Raw genomic sequence first — 21,261 nt, 5'->3', positions numbered from 1 at the left:
CTCTCACAAATGCTTCCAAAGAGCACAATCAGCCAAACTGTCTGTGGAAGGGATCAAGACAGAAGAATAAAAAGCTGCAGAACAAGTACATAGCGTCAGTAAAAAGCAAAAACATTTAGATGATCCGAAACTGCAAATGTAATGGAGAAAGTAACAAAAAAGATAGGAACACTTGTACTGTGATATCACAACTATTCCAAGAAGAAAAAGGCTGCACGATATGGTGGGACTGGAGGATGCAGGCATGCCCTATGGAGGTTGCTCAGAAGCTATTTTGGTTTTCTGAGATTCACGTATTAGCACTTATGCTTATTCCTGTTTTTGCATTAGGCTCTAGGCTTTGCCCTGTCTGAAAGCTTTGCTCATTTTGCTCCATAATTTAAGCTGTCAGTGAGAGAAGCTTTAATCTTAAATTAGCTTCAGACATGTCCTGCTTTTATGATTTGAAAATAAGAAATTCTTAACACTGAAAAGTCAAATAATGCCTCACTGAAAAAAACCAAAATTCTGTCTCTTACTGCACACCAAACATTAGGGCTGCACACACTTCAGCACGTCTGAGGAGCATCCAACTATACTGTTGGAATTAGTGACCAAGTTTCTCCAGCCCTGAAACACCCTGTGTGTTGTATGACCTATATTTGTGGGCACCTGTAATTTTGCTCAAGTGCCCAATTTTCATTTGACACTTAAAGAGCGAGCATCCTGCTAAAGTACAGAGCCTTCGGCCAGGTTATCTTCTTTGTCAGATCTTATAGCCTCACATGAGGATGTCCCTTGCTCCTGGCTCCTCTGGTGATGCTTGTCCTGCTGTGCCTCACCAGTAGCTCTGGGGCTGCAGGCACTGGCAGTGGTCACAGGGGCAGTGATATCTGCAGCAGCCTCAGGGACATGAGCAGCTGCAGCAGAGAGGTCGCTGGGGTGACCGTGGCACTAACTGCTTCAAATTATACTTCAGAGAACACTCTTCATTTAGGTCCTTTCTGTGGTTATTTGTTATGAAAATGTGGCACCAATTTATATGCAGTGATTACTTATAATAGGAACAGTACCAGTAGCTGCATGTTTTTTCTATTTTTGTGGTGATCATGAGCTGGCTGTGGTTATTTTTAAATGGTTTTGTTACTTGAATTAATATAAGTCAACATGTTACATTAAATAGGATCTGAGCAGTGTACTGTTACTAAATAACACAGTTACGAAAAACGAGCTATTCATTGACCCTCCTAACATATGGAATTGCTTCTATTCCATTCTTCACTGATCATCGCTTTTATAAACAGAGAACAGAAGTGTGCAAGTTATTACTAGATTTACACATTAAGGAGATGTAACAAAATGAAAACAGGTTTTGAGATTTTCACACATTTAATTCTTTCTCTGTATGGATCATGTTGTCCTTGCCTGAGACATCGTTCCTAAAGAGGTTTATTCTCCAGGAGCATGGACCTTTACATTTGATTTTTTCTTGTAATATTAATAGAAAAGACTAGTGTGTGCATGCGTGCGTATAATCTTAAATTGTGAAGTCTGCTGCCTCACAAAATCCCTGGCCATGCCCCAGAGCCCTCATGCTCTGCCCAGATGGCTGCCCAAGATGTGTGAGACACATTCATATTTAATCATATCAATGTTAACACCTCCACCAACAGATATGTTTAATCCTAGGTAGAAGCAAGGTCTCCACTCTGATATGAGTAATATCTAACCCTTATTGCTAAAACTGTCATTTCAGCTTTTCTGACTACATATGACACGATACCTGTTCACCTCATATGTCTACATACACAGACACATTTTTAGAATTAATCTCCTCTGATTAAAAATGCTGATACCCTAAAACTCCATGTCCCCTAAGAAAAGATAGATCAGAAGAGCCTTTCTGTGGTATGCCTCTTGGACCAAGAAAGAACTTTATCTTTTAGCTCATATTTTACTTACACTTACAGTAAATGGCAAAAAGAAAAGTTCACAGTAAAATTCAGGTTTGCTGCTCCACCAAAGAAACTAGCATGTCAACAGTAATAGCACCAAATTTAACTAATTAAAGTGTGTTCAAGAGAAACTTAGTTCTGTCAGGTGTCAATTTTTCTTATTTTCACCTCCTTTAGTCATATGCTACTTTCTCAAAAAAAAAAAAAAAAAAAAAGTTTTTAATCTTTTGAAGTTTGCTTCCAGTTATTCCACTCTTTCTCATTTACACCATCTATGGTTATCAGAAAACATGTGAGGACAATTTCTGAAAATAACTTAAGCTCAGTTTCCATCCAAAGAGGCAGGTCTGGAATACACTGTCTGGAAGAGTAATTAATTCCAGGAGAGAGAAAGGAGTGACCTTTTTAAGCAATTTCATTTACTGTAGGACAGCCAATGCAAAATACTTAAAACTAAGAGCAAAATTGTTTTACGTCTAAAAACAGATATTGCATGATCAGCTGAACTGCAAAGTTTGTGTAGTCGCAACTTACATAACTGTGTGTGATCATAAACCATTTTGAACAGACTGGGATAAAAAGGGAATCTTTTCCAAAGTAGGTGAGGAAAGAAGCAAGAAGCAATAGCAATATTCATGGCAAAGGTTGCTCCTCTAATTGGACATGCTGATTCAGGTTAGGCTGCTAGCATTGCACATGACATGATCTTATCTGTAGATAGGAATCATGCAAACCATCCCATGGTGCATCTTGTCTACACATGTTCAGAAGCTGTCTGAACAAAGGTGCTCAGCACCCTGGAAAGTTACTGTTCTTAACACACTTCAGTCTGAAAAACCTGGCTAAACCTTGACTTTTCAAACTGCAATTTGAATTCACCCACTATTTCCTAAGGAATCTGATATATGTAGTTAAATGCTGATTACAAACAAATCCATAAATGAAAAGTAAAATATATATGCTACCTGTTGTTATTAATACTCATCTATTAAATGATCTGTTTAAACCTTCTAGGTGCGCTCCCTCAAAATCTCACTGAAGAGAAGAGAAACTATGACTTTAATGAACAGGACTTCTAAATATGAGTGTGACAAGGTCCTGAGCTGGCTTTGAAGAGGATCTGCCTAGGTGTTCTCACAGTAAACTCTCCAAAGAAGACCAAAAAGATTTTAAACACACAAAAAGACAGGTTTTGAACAAAAATAGTTGTCTTTTTTAAACAGGGGAGGCTCAGAGCAGCTAGAAGAGAAAGAAAAGAGACTGTACAGATGCTCCTTGTAAGCATGTCCTTTACTTCCAAACTAACCAATGGCTTTCTGAGCCACTGGCTCATCCCTTGCTTAGGGCCTTTGAACCCAGGAGGCTTTCTGAACCCTCTCCGAGATGTGACTTCCAGACTACTCTTAACCACTAACTTGCTCCAGGCCCCAGCGTTCACATGATGGAGCAAGCCGCCTGCTTCTGTGCCACTGGGTTTCACCTTCCTTGATATTTTATAATAACACAAATCTATAACGATCAAGTAAAATAAACACTGTGACTTAAAAATAGAAAATGGAATTAGGAATCACTCAAGCGCCTCCTACTGTTCTGTTTTTCAAATCTAAGACCTAAAACCTTTGTGTTTTGGAAAGAAAGAGTAGGGAAAACATTTAGATGAAAGATAAAAAAAGTCTGAAATGAAGAATTAATGACTGTGTCCTTTTAATTCTGGTGCCTCTGTGAAAGTTGCAAACTAAAATTGAACAAGTTGTTCATGATGACCTTAGAAGTGATACTGAGATTTACTTTTTTATTTTAAGGGCTACTGTCTTGTACTAAGATGCCAGTCAACTGTTGGTTTGCTAATAGATTCCAGTTAAAGAGGACAGCGTCTTTTCTTGCCTGTTTCTTCACAAAATTCTGGATTAGACTTTAGCTAACTGAATTTCAATGCAATTATATTTCAACATAATTGAAAAAAATACTGTGCAAATTATAATATGCCATTTTGCTACTGGTTCGATACATATATGTCAGGTAAGAGACATTTGGTGCATATTTACAATAAAAATATTTTCTTTTTTTCAGTGGGGAGAGAAGACGTGTTAAAGTTTCGAATTGAAATATATTTTTATTACAAAACATTTCAAATTAATAGAGCATTTTAATTGCAGTGGATTTTTTAAATATTTGCTTTTTTGATAATATAGAAAAAGTAAGTTTTAAAAAACACACCTTCCTCCCTCATCCTCATTACTTCCAGACAGCTTTTTTCAGCTGTTACTGTTAGAAAAAAGACACAGCAAGAATAGAATGAGAACTGACAATGAGAAAAAAATCTAAAATCTGCTATTTTTCTAAAATTCTTCCAGCTAACAGTTTCAGATGATATGATAAGTATAAATAATAGAACCTTGAGTCATGTAACCCAGTCATATTTTGAAGATATCATCACTCCAGTCAGAACTGGATGGGAATAATTTTGCTTTCCATGGGCTAAACAAAAACAAAGATGACCAAACGAACCAAATGTCCATTTTGTGGATGAGTGTAGGACAGAATGATTAGTGGAGGACCATGGAAGATGTACAGCAAGGATGGTTGAGAATATAATTACTGTCTGTGCAACTGAAGAGAATTGTACATTACATTGATTTGCATGCAAAATGTACCAGTATTGCTACGTGATTAGTAGTGGGTGGGTTTTTTTTCTCCATTTGTTTCTTAAGCAGGCTCTGGTTTGCTTACTCTTATCTATGCCTTGCATCTGGAAAGGTTGTTTTGCTCTCGGACAGGTCATTCTAATATCCAAAGGCCAATAAAAAGAGCACATATATGGTGGACGTGAAATTTTGGTCATGATACAATAGCCTGAGTTACAAATCAAGATCCCTGATTTCACTGCTACTGTAGCTCAGGGATGGCCACCTGGAGCAAAGGACACGTTTAGTTGTCTTATTTGTCTGACAGGAATGTCTTACTGTCTAAAATTACTTAATCCTAACCAGAGATCCTGTAACAAACAACAAGGGAACATCAAAGGTGACTAAAGTAGGCAGATCAAACAGGAGTTAGGCAATCCAGGGAGCAATTAGTGGACATCAAAACTGCCCTGAGGGAGAGAACAGGACTAAGCTAGCCCACCCTAGTTGAACAGTCCTGTTGACTTTCATCAGCCAGGAAAACATGGATGACTTGGGGGAGGTCTATTAAAAGCCCAAATCTCAGCCAGCCTAGCTGAACACACACACCCCCTCCTGCTTCTTAGTGTACTTTGGTATTTGACTCGAAAGTTTAAGGAACTGTATCTTTCTGGGTTTTTATTTTTAAACAGAAAAATCTATGTGAAAAAACCCAATTTTTTTCTTCTGAATGTTCTGTTTAAAATAATCTAATTCTGTACTTTAACAGTATCACATTAATTATGTTTTTTTCAAAGATATTTGTTTAAATATTACTCTAATCAAACTATGGTAAATTGATTTTGCTCCAGCCCTGTTGCATTTCACTGGAAGCTAAAGCCATGATGACCAGAGCAAACCATTCCTGTCCTAGATTGTGTCATATCGGTAAAGTTGCTAATGATTCACCTTTTAGGCTTGTGAGGCATCTTGCCCAAGCTAGTCACCTAGGCCCACATTACTGTTAACAGCAAGATGGGCATTTATGAAAGGCAAGATAGCTGATGACAGAACTACAGAGATGTTGGCTGGAGGGGTTGCCTGAAGGCCTCTTGACCCACCTTCTGCTCAGGCAAGGACTGTTGTCAGCACTTTCTCATATCAGCCAGGACTTTGATCAAATCTTGAGAATCTCTCAGAAAGAGGATTCCCAGCATTTCTGTGTAGCCTATGCCAGTGCCACATTACCATCCTTGTAAAAAATATTTTTGCACTATCCAGCTTAAAGTTTTCAAGTCACAATTTACAACCATTGCACCTTGTTATGTGTATCATCTGCCACTGCAAAGAGTTGTTTTGCTCTATCAATTTTTGTAGTTTCTCTTCAAAGTGTCATATGTTGCTGTTGGATCACAGCCTTGCCCCCACTTCACCAAATGAAATAAGCCCAGATCCCTCAGCCTATGCTCATAGGTCATATACTCAAGGCCCTCGGGCATCTCAGTGGTCCTCCTCCCAGTTTCTCATCATCCCCTTTGATCTGCAGAGCCCAGAATACTATGTGTCCTTCCAGGTGGGACCTCACATGCACCAGCTGAGCAGGAAAGCAGCTTCCTTTGATCTTTTGGCTATGTTTCTCCTGATGATGCTTATTCTTTTAAAAGTAAGAACAGAAAACATTTACACCGCTCTGGAGAGTTCAGCAGGGTTTGTCCAACATTGCCTCTAGGACACTTTCCCAGGATTTGGTATCCCCATGGCCAGGAGCAGCAGAGGCTCCCCGGGACAGGCAGGGCAGGGCCTGGCTGCCAGAGCCTGTCCCATTCCCCCATCAGGACCAGGACAGTTGGGGGCACCTGGGCAGCCCCAGCCCTGGGCATTAGACACCTCCCTGGGGACTGGGATAAGCCAAGACTCGGCCAGGATTTTGACCTGTGGGTTGGGATCAGGAGCAGGCCCACTGCAGGAACTGGGATCAGACACAGTCCTGGGATGGCTGGGCAGGGCCATGGGGATGGGGCTGAGGTGAGGCCAGGCTGGAAATGGCAGTAAGCTTAAAAGTGGGTCTCCTTGCCCTCGCAGGGGGCCCTGGCTTTCCCCACAGCAGCTCCCACTCCTCAGGAACCAGGCTTTGCTCTTCCCAGGATGGCCCCGCACCCCATCAGCCAGGCCTCTGGGCTCAGGGTGCCCAGGATCTTGACAGTACACATCTGGGAAATGGGCACGATCCTACTGCATCTGCCTGTCTTCAGAAAAGGCACTGTTTTTTATTTATGCCTATAAAACATGTGGCTGGGTGGCTCTGATCCTGGCTGAGGCTTCCAGACACAGCTGTAGTACCAATAATAGCCTGTAATCTCTTCTGGGTGACATATTTCCTCAGTGTAGACAAGGGATTAAACTAATAACACCCGATTTCCCATTATGCTGATATTAAGGTATATTACTCTGTGGGAAACCAGGAGCTCATTGGTTTGAGCACATTTTCCTTTGGGAAAGTCTCTTAAGGGGAGGGTTTTTTTATTTTTCTTTATCATTACAGGCCAATGTTTCCTTCCACTAGGTATGTTGGCTGGCTGTTTAATAAGGGCCTATGTTTCCCTATGTTTTAAGCACCTTGCCAAAGCAGGGCTTAATATTATTTTTATTAGGTCCACATTGCACAGTTAGTAAAAATAGAAAGCTTATCTGTTTTTCTAAATATCAGGTAATGGGCTAGTAATGTCCATTTCCTATAGCTACACCTAACAAACTCCCTCTTTGAAAGGGAGGACACGTTAAACACATTACCTGAAAGAACAGAAATGCCTGGAAAATATAAGTTCTACTGCCTGATTTAAGATATGCTAACCATCTTTCCTTGGACACATACACTAGCACCTGTAGCCTGACTGAAGTGAAGATTCAAAGATAGTTTGGAAAACAAGCTTTTCTATTTTTGCCCATTTATATAGAATGTGCCCCAAGAATTTCTTATAAAGATGCCCCATCCCTGGAAGTTGTTCAAGGCCAGGCTGGATGGGGCTTTGAGCAACCTGGTCTAGTGGGAGGTGTCCCTGCCCGTGACAGGATGGTTGGAACTGGATGATCTTTAAGGTCTCTTCCAACCCAAACCGTTCTATGACTCTGTAAAGAAATTAACAACACATGTTCAGATGACCTGCAAAATATAAGGCAAATGAAGATACCCTAGCACATTTCAGTGCTAGGCACAGTCTTGTTTGAACTTGGAAGGATTATTTTCATAATGTAACCAGTGAAGGAATAATTTTACCTCAAAATTCATATTATATTCAGGAAAGAAGGATGGCAGCTTTTAAAGATACCAACAATATCACTTCTCCAACTGAGAGGAAGAAGGGTATGTGAGTCTGGCTTCTGTGGATGCAACATCCTCAGTCTTTGCTGGGCTAGCAGGTAACATAAACTCTTGAATACCCACAGTCAGAGCAGTTATATTGCCTCTGATCTGACTATGAAGAAGCATGAGATATTTCAAGAAGTATGTATCTGAGTATAGCATAAGCTTTCCTGGATAGTTGAGAAAAGCTTATGAACAAGCATTTATGAATTTAAATAACTGTTTTGGCTGGTACCCTGAGTTTAGCACACTTGCAGACATGCCATTTAGCTACCCCATGACATTCACTTTGCATGTTTAATAGAAATAAAAAGCAAGATAATATGCTTTCAAAACCAGTCTGACTTTTGCTTCTGCCTTTAAAAATTTAAAGATCAGATGTGCTTAGGCTTCAGAGTCCAGTGCTAGTGTATTTTAATAAAAAAACTTAAATATAAGTTTCTACGGTGCTTTTTCATCAGTTATTTTGATAATCTGTTTCTTTTAACTGTTACTGTTATTGTTGGCCAAAATGAGCCTAAATAATAAACCAGGTCATGATTCTGTGTCTGCCAAAGTCAGTGCAAAGCATTTCCATTGTCAGGTATCTGAAGACATATTGAAATGTCTTAAATGCCTGAATTTATATCTAGAGATGGAATGTTAACATGGAAGTATAAACTAAACTGAAGAGGATTTGAGCTTATATTTCTTTTGTCTGAATTTTTAGCAAAAAAAAGATAAATGTATTAACTATTTAACCTTTTAAAAAGTGTGGTTTGTTTTTTTTTTTTTTTTAGCACTTCAGCAAAGCAAAAGCTGTAAAACTAAATTACTGGTATGGAATAAAACCAGCAAGTGGCAGTATTTGACAAAAATCTGAGAGGTAAGTAGGACACTTAAAAGCAAATGGAGATTTACACTATACCTAACTATAAAGCACTTCTCCTAGCATTCAGAAAGCAAGTTATCTAATTTCCAGCATAAATATCGTATTTTTTTGTTAGGTCCACTCCTCAACTAGACAAACTGGAAACAGAACACAATTTTTCCATGAATATTTATATGCAGGGTAAACAGTAATGACTACACTTTTTATAAAATTTCTTCTATGAAAACTGGCTAAGAATAGAAAGATGTATCAAAACCATTTGGAAGTCTTATTTTCAGAAACCTTCCCTGTCACCAATTTAGAATAGCATGCAATGAATATTAAAATCACAGAGTCATATAATCATATAGGTTGGAAAAGACCTTTAAGATCATTGAGTCCAACCATAAACCTAACACCTCATACTCTACCAGACTCCACAGGGCATGACAAAAGTCTAACTGAAATGATTTATGAGGCATTAATAATGTATTAACCAAGAGCCTGGAGGTTACATGTAACAAGGTAAATGGCAAGAATGCTATATAGCATATTAAGGCTAAATTGCCTAATTAGAGTGAAAATGTCTAAGCACTTTTAATGTCACTGTCAGAGTTACATATGTATAACACAGATACTTTTAATTGTATAGTAAAATAGTCTAGCAAGTCTCCAAATAATAAAAACCTTTCAGAACAATTATAATTTCCTATAGAAAACATAATCAATTTTGACTATGTACTTTTATTTTTTAAAATAATCATCATAAAGCACCAAAATATGACAAAATAAATCGTAATTATATTTTCCTAAATGCTATGATATCCCAGTTTAGTGATATTTCTGTATTATCATTTATAATTATCTAGCCTCAGATGTTCTGCTGCTTTTAATATGGGTGCTGCAGGAAGACAGATTTACAACCGCCAAGATGCTCTAATGTCAGTGGCATTCCTGGAACAAAAACTTGTGCCAACACTTGCACTTTGTAGGTCAAAAGTGCCTGAGGTTCTTGTGGACCAGGAAAGAAATTTAATTTTTAGATTAAGACATGCATATATCCCAACACTGGTTACAAATGCAGAGGGGGTAATACACATAGCAGCTGTCTGCTGAATTGACACTGAGGTGATGAACATTTTAACCTGCTGCTTCTGTAAACTTTCTTCTACTTCAGATTGGTATCGTCAATGGTAAAACAGCTGATGTGCATGTATACGAATTTCTGATACATTTACTGTTGAAATAGCACTCGAAGCTTTGAAAAAGTATTTAGAAATTTACTCAGTTTAGAAGTGTATCTAAATAGTAAGTCTTGTGGGAGTCTCTACCTACCCTAGAAACTCAGTTATCATACTAATGATGGCACATCAGTAAGCCTGCCCTATCTCCAGACGAAGGTTGAGCCTGCAGGCTCCCAGTTAGCCAGCTTCCAGCTCAATGGGAAGTTGAAGGATGTTTCGAAGGATGTTTCAAAGGATTCAGGATTCCTTAGAACAAGAAAAACACTTCCACCCTTCCATTAGCTAACTCTTTTTAAGATATAAGCTAAGCACTCATCTTGCTTTAGAGAAGCAAGAGATAGTGACTCAGGAAAAACAGTCAAATTGTACTTCTGCAGAAAAAAAAAGTTACAGGTAATGATCCATCTCTGCATATTTTGATTTTGGTCTTATCAGTGATTTCCAGCACTTGTAGCACACTTCCAGGCTCTGATTTCCTACCTGAGGTGTTGGACTTGTGTTAAAAAAAAGTAAAAATTACAAAGTCTTTCCCTGACTTCTGCTAAAACCAAGATTTCACAGTGACATTCGGAATAAGAGTTACTATAGTTAAGTTTTAGGCAAGAATGGTCTTTATGTTGTTCCTTGAAAAAAAAGGCATACAGCCAACCCTGCAGAACTGCCAAGGTTTATTTCTGGGGCAGAACTGGGGGTGCCGACACTCATCGTTTGTAAGAGAATATGTTGTTGTTACACTTAACAGGTGAGTTGTGATCACTGTTGTCATCACAGAAATGACACTCCAGTGTTTTCACCTGGAATAGTCAAGGCACGTAGAGGGCTGGAGAAAAGGTAATTACCTGCTTTGGACTTGACATCACATAAGAACAGCACCATATTTGGGACAACATGAGACATCTCAACACGTCTGGTTCTCAGACAGAAGTTGTTCTGAGAAAGCATTGAGATCATGGGAGCTAAGACTGCAACCGTTGTTCTTGTAAGTACAGTTGCATTCTGGTGGTCCTCTTACACCTCCTTACCAGTACGCACCTACCCAAACTCATCAGCTGAAGGTAATGCAGGGCAAATCCCACAGATGTTCCTGGGTAGGCAGTCAAAGTTGCAGCACTGCGAGGGGGCAGTCCAAGGGTTGTGAATGTGAGTCTTTCAGAGCAGGGCAGAAACGGGAGGTGGTTTGCTGAACTTGCTTCTTCCCGTAAGGGTTTCTCCTTCCCTTGTCTTCCCCCACCCCCTCATCTCTTCTCTGTGCTTTCTGTTCTCCCTTCCGCTCCTTTCCCCCCCCCCCCCCCCCTTTCTTTTCCCTTCTCCACTGCTCTCGCTTCCCTTCATTTTGCCTGCATCCTCTCCTCTCCGGACGTGTACGCAGCCGTCCGCCTCAGGGGGTGCCTTCAGTCCCCCCTTCAGGGGATGGAGGCGAGAGCTGGGGCGGGGAGCGGCGGCCCAGGGGCGGTGGGACCCCTGGCCCCGATGCGCGGCGCTGCCCCGCGGTACGTGCGCAGGGCGGCGCGGAGCCCCCGCTGCGGGGCGGCCCCCAGCCCGCCGCCGGCCGGGGCGGTCCCACCGCCGTCCCCTCCTCCAGCCTGCGCGGGGGGACGGGAGCGCCCCGCCGCCGAGCAGAGCGGCAGCCGCGGCCGGGGAGCGGAGCGGGCGCGACGCGGAACTCCCGGAGCCCCTCTCCTCCTGCTCCTCCTCCTCCTCCTGCCCGCGCCCCGCAGCATGGCCCGGCGCGGACCGGCGGCTGCCCCCGGCCTCTGCCTCCTGCTCCTGCTGCTGCTCCGCAGCGGGGGGCTCGCCGCCGCGCAGCCGCCGCCGCAGCAGCGCGGGAGCGTGTGGTGCCCCAGCCGCTGCCTGTGCTTCCGCAGCACGGTGCGCTGCATGCATCTGATGCTGGAGAGCGTCCCCGCCGTGTCCCCCCAGACCACCATCCTGTGAGTAGCCGGGCGGGGGCTGCCGCGCCGGCGGCGGCTCGGCGGCCCGGCGGCGGGGCGGAGGGAGGGCAGAGGAGGAGGGTACCTGGGTGGGAGGCACTTTGGGTGGCGGTGGAGGCTCAGCCCTTTGTCTGCGGCCGGGGGACGGGGGCTGGACCCGCGGCGGTGGCTCTGCTCGAGCGGCCCCGGGCGCCCCCCACTCCGCTGCTCGCGGGGCTCCTCCGGGAGGCGGCGTGGCCTGGGGCTGCCCGCAGCTCGGCGGGCCGGGGCTGGGCTCGGCAGCCCCCGGTCCCGCTGCCCGCTCGGCCCCGCGGCCGGCCCCGGCGGGTGGCGGCGCCCCGGCGCGCCCTGGCCCGGCTTCTCCAGCGCGGGGGGCGGGCGGGGTCTGGCCGGTGCCCCCGGTTTTGCGGTTGGAGGTGGATGTTCTGGTTAACCTACGGGCATTGTGTCTACGGCTTAATCGTCCCTCGAAGGGTTTTGCCGCTTCCTTAGTATCCTGCTTAAAAGCATACTCAGTTGGCGGGAGGAGCGGCGGGGGTGTATGTAGCACTTTCTGTTCAGTTCTGAGACACGGTGGGGGATGTACGAGCAAAGCGGGACCCAAACCCTGGGTTTACTGAAAATTGACCGGGTTCAAGTCCCTGCAAAGACTTGTGAGCGCTATTTCATGTCTTGGTTTTTAATTCAGGCACCCCTGCGCCAGCTGAAACGCCCGGCTGTTCCTCTATAGTGTCTTGCCACTGTTCTGAGTGGGATTGTATCTGTAATAAAACCTAGTATTGGCAGCGATAGACATTTATTTAATTCGCATTAATTTTGCTGAAACGGTTACCTTTCCAGCCGTATTTACCTGTCATAAATGCAAAAGTTGGGAAAGAACATCACACGCTGTGTTGCTCCGAGGCTTACCGTGAGGCACGGCTGTGTGCTGCTGACCCGCTTGTCCGTTCTGGGGCGGGGGCAGCCCTTGGCACCCGCCCTGCCCTCCCCTTGCAGCACGCAGCCCTGGAAGCTGAGCAGAGCCGGGCCCTGGGAATTTTCTGCGGGGCCTCCTGTAATAAATTGACTTGTGACTCTGTCAGATATTTTCAAAAGGGATCTATAAAGCCTTGGCGTGTTTCAGCTTCCAAGTATTATTTAACGTGAAGAGTACAGTCATTTAGCGTTAACTGAGTCCCTCCTTGGCAAGAAGCGCAGCCTTTTGGCAGAGTGGGGCTAGCCCTGCAGTACTTGTAAACCTTTTAGGGAACAGCGCAGGAAGTGGGTGGTTAATGTTTCTTACATTTGAAACAAAGTACATTTACAGAACACCTTTTGCCTTGAGATTACAGGAAACTCTGTAAAGCCAGTTTTGTGAATCATCTTAAATGTGAAAAAAAAAAACCAAACCCAAAACAAAAAACAACTTTAGAGTATGGAATCAAGCTGTAATGGCTTGGTTTCATGTTAAAGGTAGAAGGGCCTGCAACAGCAGAAAGTATTAGATTAAACCTAGCCAGGGTGGAGCTCCCCTTACAGTGGGTATTTATAATCTTGCAGTGAGTCAGAGGGGAATGTATGAACAATGCAAGCATTATATTTGTCTAACCCCACTAATACATCAAATTGTCTAGTATCCCAAATCTGAATTATCATTCTGGTATAATGCAAGCCTGAATGCAGCAGAGGTAATGCAAAAGAAGTTAAAAGCATTTTTTCAGCTTGATAAAGAACAGTAATTCTTAAAATAAGCCTGTGGATGACCAGCATTCTTTAAAACGTAATGGTGGCCTTACTTGTCATCTGGTAATGTGTATTCTCCTTTTCCACCAACCAGCTAGGGGACTATTATAACTAAAATAAGTAACACTATGCCTGTAAATGCACAATTATTCCTCCTGCTACAGTTCTGCTGAATGTCTGTGAATGGGGAGGAGATGGGCTGAAAGGAATTATGAATCTCTGGGACAAAGAACAATGGTACAATTTATTTAGTAATTGGTAGTTTGAAGGTACCAATTATAAATTAATAGCTTACCTATTGTATATGAATTGCCTGCCTTTAGCTATAGGATATACTTTCAGAATAATTATTACATGTCTGAGGTACTCATTGAATTACTAGTTTTTTACTTTCCTGTGATGTAGAACTGCAGTTCTACACAGCAGTGTTATGCTTCATGCAGGTAGCCCATCACCCACAGAGAAATTTCTATGCTCTAGGATAGTTTCTTTTTTTAAGCATGAAAAAAAGCAGTTTTTTCATCTTTGGTTAAACTCTGACAGTTTGTCTTTCATACGGAGCCTGCATTTTAAAAGTATTTTCTTCAGTGTGGTGTTGATAACTAGATAATTAGAAATAATGAGTTAATTTCAATTGAATGCCTTTACCTTTAAAACATGGGTTTACAAAATCCTGCAAAATGTGTTGCTGATGGGTTAAGCCCATTTTTATTGGCATTGGTAAATTCCACATTCTTGTCTTTCATTTCTTCCTTAGAACAGAGATTGACTGTGTAAAGTAATTTCGTAAAAAAAAATAAAAATAATAATAAAAAAAATAACCATAAGTTTTCTCATTTATAAGCACATAGTTATGTTGTATTTTGCTGAGCACTGGTTCTGAAAATTGTCCCATTTTGGAAGCTGACTTGACTTTGCTCTACTTCACATATAATTTGTTACATGGATTAAACCAGCATGGGGCCCAGACCAACAGTGCAGCCAAATGCTTTCCCCCACATATCAAAAATGTCTACTTCTAATCTCAGGCTTTCTTTTTGAAAACTGTTCATAACATTGCTAGTTGCTGACCTTGCCAGTGCTATGGCAAGGCTGTACATTTTCTCACTCTCTCCTGCTTCTCCCACTTTCTGGCACTTCCCCCTTCCCTGCTGCCGGCTGGGATCCACAGCTTAGATTTCTTCTGCAGGGTGCGTTCTGCCAGCTTTGAAAGTGCTGGTGGAGCCTTGCATGAGCACATGTGTTTCACCCAAGATGAGATTATTGCCCAGGCTCTTTGTGTAGGACTAGGGCCAGCATCACAGTTCTGTGCTGACTTCCCTTAAGAATGGTGATCCGCTTCCAAAGTGGTTTGCAAAACCACTTCATGCCTTAAGTATGGTTGTGGAAGTTTCCTGTGATCTCTGACTAAATATAGAGTGCTCCTGTATTCATGGAAATTGCTGGAACGTATTTACATTAAACCATTTAAACAGTTGAGGAATGTAAAATTCTGGATGTAGTACTGCTGCTGTCCTCTGTTCCCTGAATTGTATCCCATTTTACATTTATTTGGGGGATGTCTGTGTTTTACAGCCATTTCTGCTTCATGGTATTTGTAATTCTGACAGGGGTCCTTTGAGTATCAATGCAATATGTTAATTTCTGTATCTTGCCTAAACATGGCCAAAATCCAGACCTGTCTACAGGACTAGTTACACATATTCAGACCAATACTAAAATTTTTTCAGTTTTTCTTGGCAGCACCTGGATGTTCTCTGATTTTTTTTTTTTTTTGCTAGCTGTGCAAGCGTAATTGCAGTCACTGCAGTTGGGTCTCACAGACTGAGTAAGAATAGAAACTTGTGTTATAAGCAGAAGAGGTAAAAATTTACAAAAAAATAACTGTCACGAAAGTGGACTTGATTTGCCCTAAGAATGGCATGCAAATTATTGAGGAGAAAAATTTAGTTTGAAAGCAAATATTTTACAAATTACTTATATGAGTAGTTATTACTTTGGCTCTCCTGCATGTCTGTTATGAATAAACCACCTTTTCAATACACTGGTATAAGTGATCAGACCTTAATAGGACTTTATAAATTGCAATCATTCCAGGTGAGCAGCTTTTGAAGTAGTCATTGAAATTAAATTGAAGGCAACAGTCTTGGTGTTACTGCTTTTGTTTACATGATTCCAACATATCCTAAGAATTGGACAGTTTACAGTGCATACCTTTTTCCTTATTTATCTATTTTAACTTCTGGTTTGTAGTTACATGTCAAGAATCAATCCAAGGGGAAAGCATTAGTTGTTTAATCCTATGGTGAGTTTCTAGACAGCTGTATAAGAAGTACTTAGATTTTTTTCATAGCTCTGTGAGAATTTTTGTGGAATCTAATGTACACTTATAATGCCAGTGGAAAACATTACTGATGCTTTTCAAAAGCATCTATCTTCATACAGTTGTGGCTTTTTAAAAAAAAAAAAAAGCAACCAACAAACAAACCAAAAAAACTCACCAAAACTGAATCACACATCTGTTTGGAGTATACATGAATTACCAAAGAGGTAGGGGTAATGGAAACATAATGACATTTTGCATTTCAGTGTTGATTTGCAGTAACATTATGCCTCTTTTCCCTAAATGCCTCTCTTAAGAAATGTGTGATATGTATGAATACTGTCAGTGCAGGATTCTCAGGGCGTGTCTGGGCTGTCATAGCAGAAGGATACATTCTATTTGCAGAACTGCTGTTTGCAAATGATACACTATCAGTTTCCAAACTGACATCCCGTTCTCATCTGAAAAATGCAGCGTCCTTGCTTCCAATCAGATCTTTGAAATCCTTTCAGAAAAATTCCTGTAGATTAAGTAATTGAGACAGCAAATAAATACAGCTCAACACTGTGAAATGCAAAGGATTGTAATCTCAAATCTGGGCTGTGAGTAAACTCAATCACTGCTGAGCATAATTGACATATAGGAGGTAGATGAGAGATGTGATGCTGATATAAGACACAGAGATTTGTATATATTTAGGTTCAAAAAAGAACAGATCCTGAAAGTTTACTTGAAGTATTTGAGAGTAACTAAATACTGACACAGATCTTGACAGCCTGGTGGCTGAGCAGCAGGCTGCATTAGATGCCAATGATGGTTTGCTTGAATTACACAAAATACGGGGAAAGCATAAGATTATTTAAATAAAAATCATCTTAGGTCTTCCTTCATGGAAATTTTATGACCAGGTGCCAAGTTCAATTTGAGATTAAAACACCTACCCTTAGGTCTCTGTACAGAGGAGAACACAGCCATGTTTGGTGACTGAGCTTCCCTTCTAGTGAGTAGTGATTTAGCCAATACAGTCCATGGTGCCTGGAGCACGATGCAGCTCATCCAAAAGGAAACGCCTTCATTTGCTATTCATAGTATCTAGTGCCATTTGAACTCCCTTCAGAAAATAGTTTTTAGCTTCATGCTGCCTCACCAAACAGGTCTCGTTGGGCCTGTGTTGTACCTGCTTAGTCCCAAGCATTGTCTTGGATAGCCTAGAAGATCGAAACCAACAGGCAGCTCTGTTCGGACAGCTGAATGAAACTTACTGTTGGGCAGTTTGTTCATTTATTCATGTCTTCTCCAGCATGAGTGTGTTGACTAGTCTTCTGCAGTTCAGTTTTCTGAGTGTGTTAAGGAGACATTTGCAGAGTTTGCACAATGTGCTTGTCATTAGCAGGGGTAGAAGGGCACATTGGTTGGTGTTTACTGGGAGGCATTAGGGAAAGCTGTTGAGGGATGCAGCAGAAGGCCCAATCGAGTCTTCGTTTCAAGAACGTATCTGCAAGACACTAGATCCACTAGTGGAAATGTATTTTTGTCATCTCAGCAGCAAGTCAACCCTCATCAAATTATTTGTTGAAGCAAAATCATACCCATTGTTTCCTGCAAGTGTCTTACTGTATATTTAACACACTGTCTTCAGAGGAATATGTTGTCTTATGTTACAGTTAAAAAAAATAATTTCTGGGTTTCATCTTTTTTTTACTAACATGTATTTTTGAGCGCTAAATGCTTATCATTTGAGTGTGAAAATGCTAGATTGGTATTTATTTACAGAATGATATCTGTAATGGGTAAAACCAAAGATTCATTGAACCTAAAATCTGTTCTTTGAGAGTGAGTGAAAGTACAGTTAACAAACAATTAGACACCATAGAGCAGTATATAATGGTTCATCCCTATAATATAATTTGTAATAATTGAAATTGCAGTTTAGGGATTTTCTGAGCTAAAGATTATTTCCATGTTGTAAGTAAATCTTGATGGCTTTCTCCTCCACAAATTGTTTAACCTCTTTTTTTTTCAACTAATTTAGCTGTTACTTTAAACTCATAACTTTTGCTGACCAGGAGCACTACACAAACTATGTGGTGTAAATTGCTCCTTCCCCACTCTGTTGTGTTTTGAGGTGATGGAATTCTAACTTTCCCCAGTGTTTGCAGGGACAGATCTGGTATGTGGGCTAACTGGGAATTTATAAAGCAACATTAGAATGGTCTATTTTTATTTCTTGTTCCTTTCCTAATAATTCCCAACATATTTTCTTCTCTTGAACTGTTGTTTTCATGCAGTTGTCAAGGGTGGCTTAAGATCACGTCCATAAGTAGTAGTTATCAGTTCTAGCCCCACCATTTTATTTGTAAAGTTTGGTTTTCTCCATATACATAATTTTGTATTCACATGCATTAGGTCTGCATTTTAATAGCTATTCATGGTCTGTTGATAGTTCCTTCTGTTGTTCTTCCTAGTCAGACTTCTTAAAAATAGATGAATGTCATAAGCAAAACTTTGTTCCCTGTGTTGTTCATCCCGTTTCCACTAATGAATAAAATGAACAATGCAGAACACAGTACAGCTCTCTGAAACTGTACTGGTGACCTTCCCTTGCTGTAAAAGTTCACCATTTACTACCAACATCTCTTTATGTGCTCATCAGGACTGTGTAGGATGTCTAGCTGTTTCAAAAGATTGTCTTCTAATTGCCAAAGCTTTGGGAGTTTGGACTGTGGTCAGCACAAGATTTTTTCATTTGTTCTACTGAAACTTTTTAGAAAGCCATGAAGATTATGTAGATCAGTGGATCGCTTGGTATTGTTGTCCAGCTCCTTAGTTGAAAATCAGTTTTAAACATTTTTCTTTCTTCCTGATTCTGCTAACAGATAGCTTCAGTGCCTCTTGTGTTTCTCAGTTTTCCCAAACACCACCAAAATAAAAAGTGATGACTTATATCAACTGTTATGATTACTTTGGGAAATTTAGGGGCATGAGGAACATTGAATAAGAAATTTTTGAGTTGCAGAGACAAACATAGGATTATTCACTGGAAAGAGTAAAAAATGGATGCTTGGACATGAGTAAATACACTCTTCCTCTCCTCATTCACAAAGAAGGCTGAAGGAAGAATAACAGGGAGATGCCTATCCCTTGCATCATCAGGATGGATCTGAGACACAAGGAGTGGAGTAAGTGTCTCATCTAACATTGTGGTAAACACATGACTAAGAGAAGAATATGACTAATAAATATTCCAACCTCCTTTTTTCTGAGTATTTCTTACTGACTTGGTCATTTAGATATTAAATATGTTAGGCTGCCCATCTGTGCTCATGGATTGGCTTGTTAGGAAATTAAGATTAAATTAAAAAGTTGAAAGTCTAGCAGAAAAGAAAAATAGAAAGTATGGCCAGTAAAGAAGAGGGCAGAGCTTGGGCTAATGATCGGAGGCGGCTATGGAAAGAAAACAACATAATACAATAGAAGAAATTGCTATTGTGACAGAAAATAGCAGACAACTATTCAGAAAATAAAAGAAGAGGATAAATAGTATGTGATGTGTAAAATTGCATAATATTTTATTTTTTGTATTAAAAATGTCCTTTTACAAGAATATTTTACTGTGCATAATGGGCAAAATGAAAATGTTTTCAGGCTCCAATTCTGTTTTGAACAATTGAAAAACTAACTTTTCACCCATCTTGCTTCATCTCCCAAAATGGTATTTTTTTCATTTATTTCTTTTTTTGATTCAGATTTCTGAGACTTTCAAAGCTTATTGTAGTTTGTTCACGGTATTTTTCCTCACTTCTTATATTATTTTATGATCAAATATTTTGTGTGCTCTAGATCTCACTTCACAAATATGAATTTATGCTTAGCTTTGATTACATGAGTGATCCCCAGGCTTCTGATTCTTTATGGGCTTGAACATTTACTGAATCCGTTTCCAGCCCAAAGTGTTTACAGCCTTATAGGCTAAGACTTCACTTACAAAAAAAGGTCCTTTTATAAAGGTGATATTTAAAATCTATATCACACAAGCTAAATATTTACAGTTGCTTGTCTTTCTGTAGAAGTGTATGTATAAAAATAAGTTAGTATTTTAAATACTTGTGTGTATGTCTGTTTATATACATACATACACACATGCTATACATATTGTGTGTGTGTATATATATACAGTAAAATGGAAACAACTGAGCCAAATTGTCTTTATCGTATGTTCCATTTGGATTTGATGAAAAAACAAAACAAAAATAGCTTTACAGGCTTTATTATTGCATACATGGGCAGAGTTTCAAGACAATCCAAAGAGATGGTGCAATGAGAGCTGGCTGAACTGGGAATGGAATGACTCGAATATTTCTTTTTCCTTCCTTTGCTTACCAGGCTGCCAAATTTGATTTCTTTTTGGTATGGAATTATTACTGTTGCTAATGAAAGTCAAGTGAGGTCTTTTAAGAAAAAATGGATAAATGTTTAATTTATTGCAAATAGTAAAGATTCTCAAATTTCTTGAGAAAGACATGAGGGAGAGACTGATGTGGGCTCTCAGCTTCATGTCTTTTTGTTTAATCTGTATTTACAAAGATTAACAAAGATTAGGATATTGAAGAGTTTGTGCGGTGTCTGGCATGGCTTCTTGAACCTGGTGAAAGTATGTAGAATAAAACCTGCAAATTTGGTGCAACATAATGTTGTCTCTTGTTTTTGTTTTTTCGTTGTTTTTTTTCCCCGAGCTGATTTTGAAGTTTTACTAACAAAACAATGAGCATATGTATTTAACTGCAAAATTAGTTTTAATGACTGTGACATTGCTCCCTTTTTTTTGGTGATCTGTTGTTGTTCGGACTTTCAAATCTTTTATTCTCTTTCCAATTGCCACTCCCCGGATCTTTCAGAAACATTTTCTTTCAGCATTCTTTCCTCTTAAATCACTTATTACAACAGTCTGCTCGTTGCCTGGCTGGTCTAAAAAAGGAAAAAAATATTATTTTGTACACAGAGTTACCTTAACTAATGACTGGTTTTGGTAATCAGGATGATGACTGCTAAGTGACAAGTTATTTGCATTGTGTTAGCCAGACTAACAGATTTAATTGCCTTTTATTAGCCATATGGCTGCTGGTTTCCTTCATAGGAGGAAAAAGTATAGAATAAGCAAGTCCATGCTTCCTTTGACTTATCCCCAGGCATTGTGAGCATCATAGCTGAGGCAGCATGAAATTAAGTGCAGACTTCTCAAAACAATTAAATTCAGAGTCTTATAGCATCAGTTCAAGGTCCACTGTGCCACCAC

At 40.5% G+C, this 21,261-nt stretch overlaps 1 protein-coding gene across 2 annotated transcripts in view; it reads left to right on the top strand.

Moving 5' to 3' along the window:
* Nucleotides 1-21,261, top strand: part of PXDN (peroxidasin) — a 103,491-nt gene that overhangs the window by 1,773 nt on the left and 80,457 nt on the right. For both annotated transcript variants that reach the window (XM_080387777.1, XM_080387776.1), the window contains exon 1: nt 1-11,923. This exon is cut by the window's left edge and continues 1,773 nt beyond it. In XM_080387777.1, coding sequence (XP_080243903.1) covers nt 11,403-11,923 — 521 coding nt within the window. In that variant the 5' untranslated portion in view covers nt 1-11,402. The remainder of the gene's footprint in view (nt 11,924-21,261) is intronic.

This window comes from Falco punctatus, assembly GCF_963210335.1.
Source record: "Falco punctatus genome assembly, chromosome: 5".
NCBI classification, from domain to species: domain Eukaryota; kingdom Metazoa; phylum Chordata; class Aves; order Falconiformes; family Falconidae; genus Falco; species Falco punctatus.
This window is presented reverse-complemented; position numbering and strand designations above follow the sequence as displayed.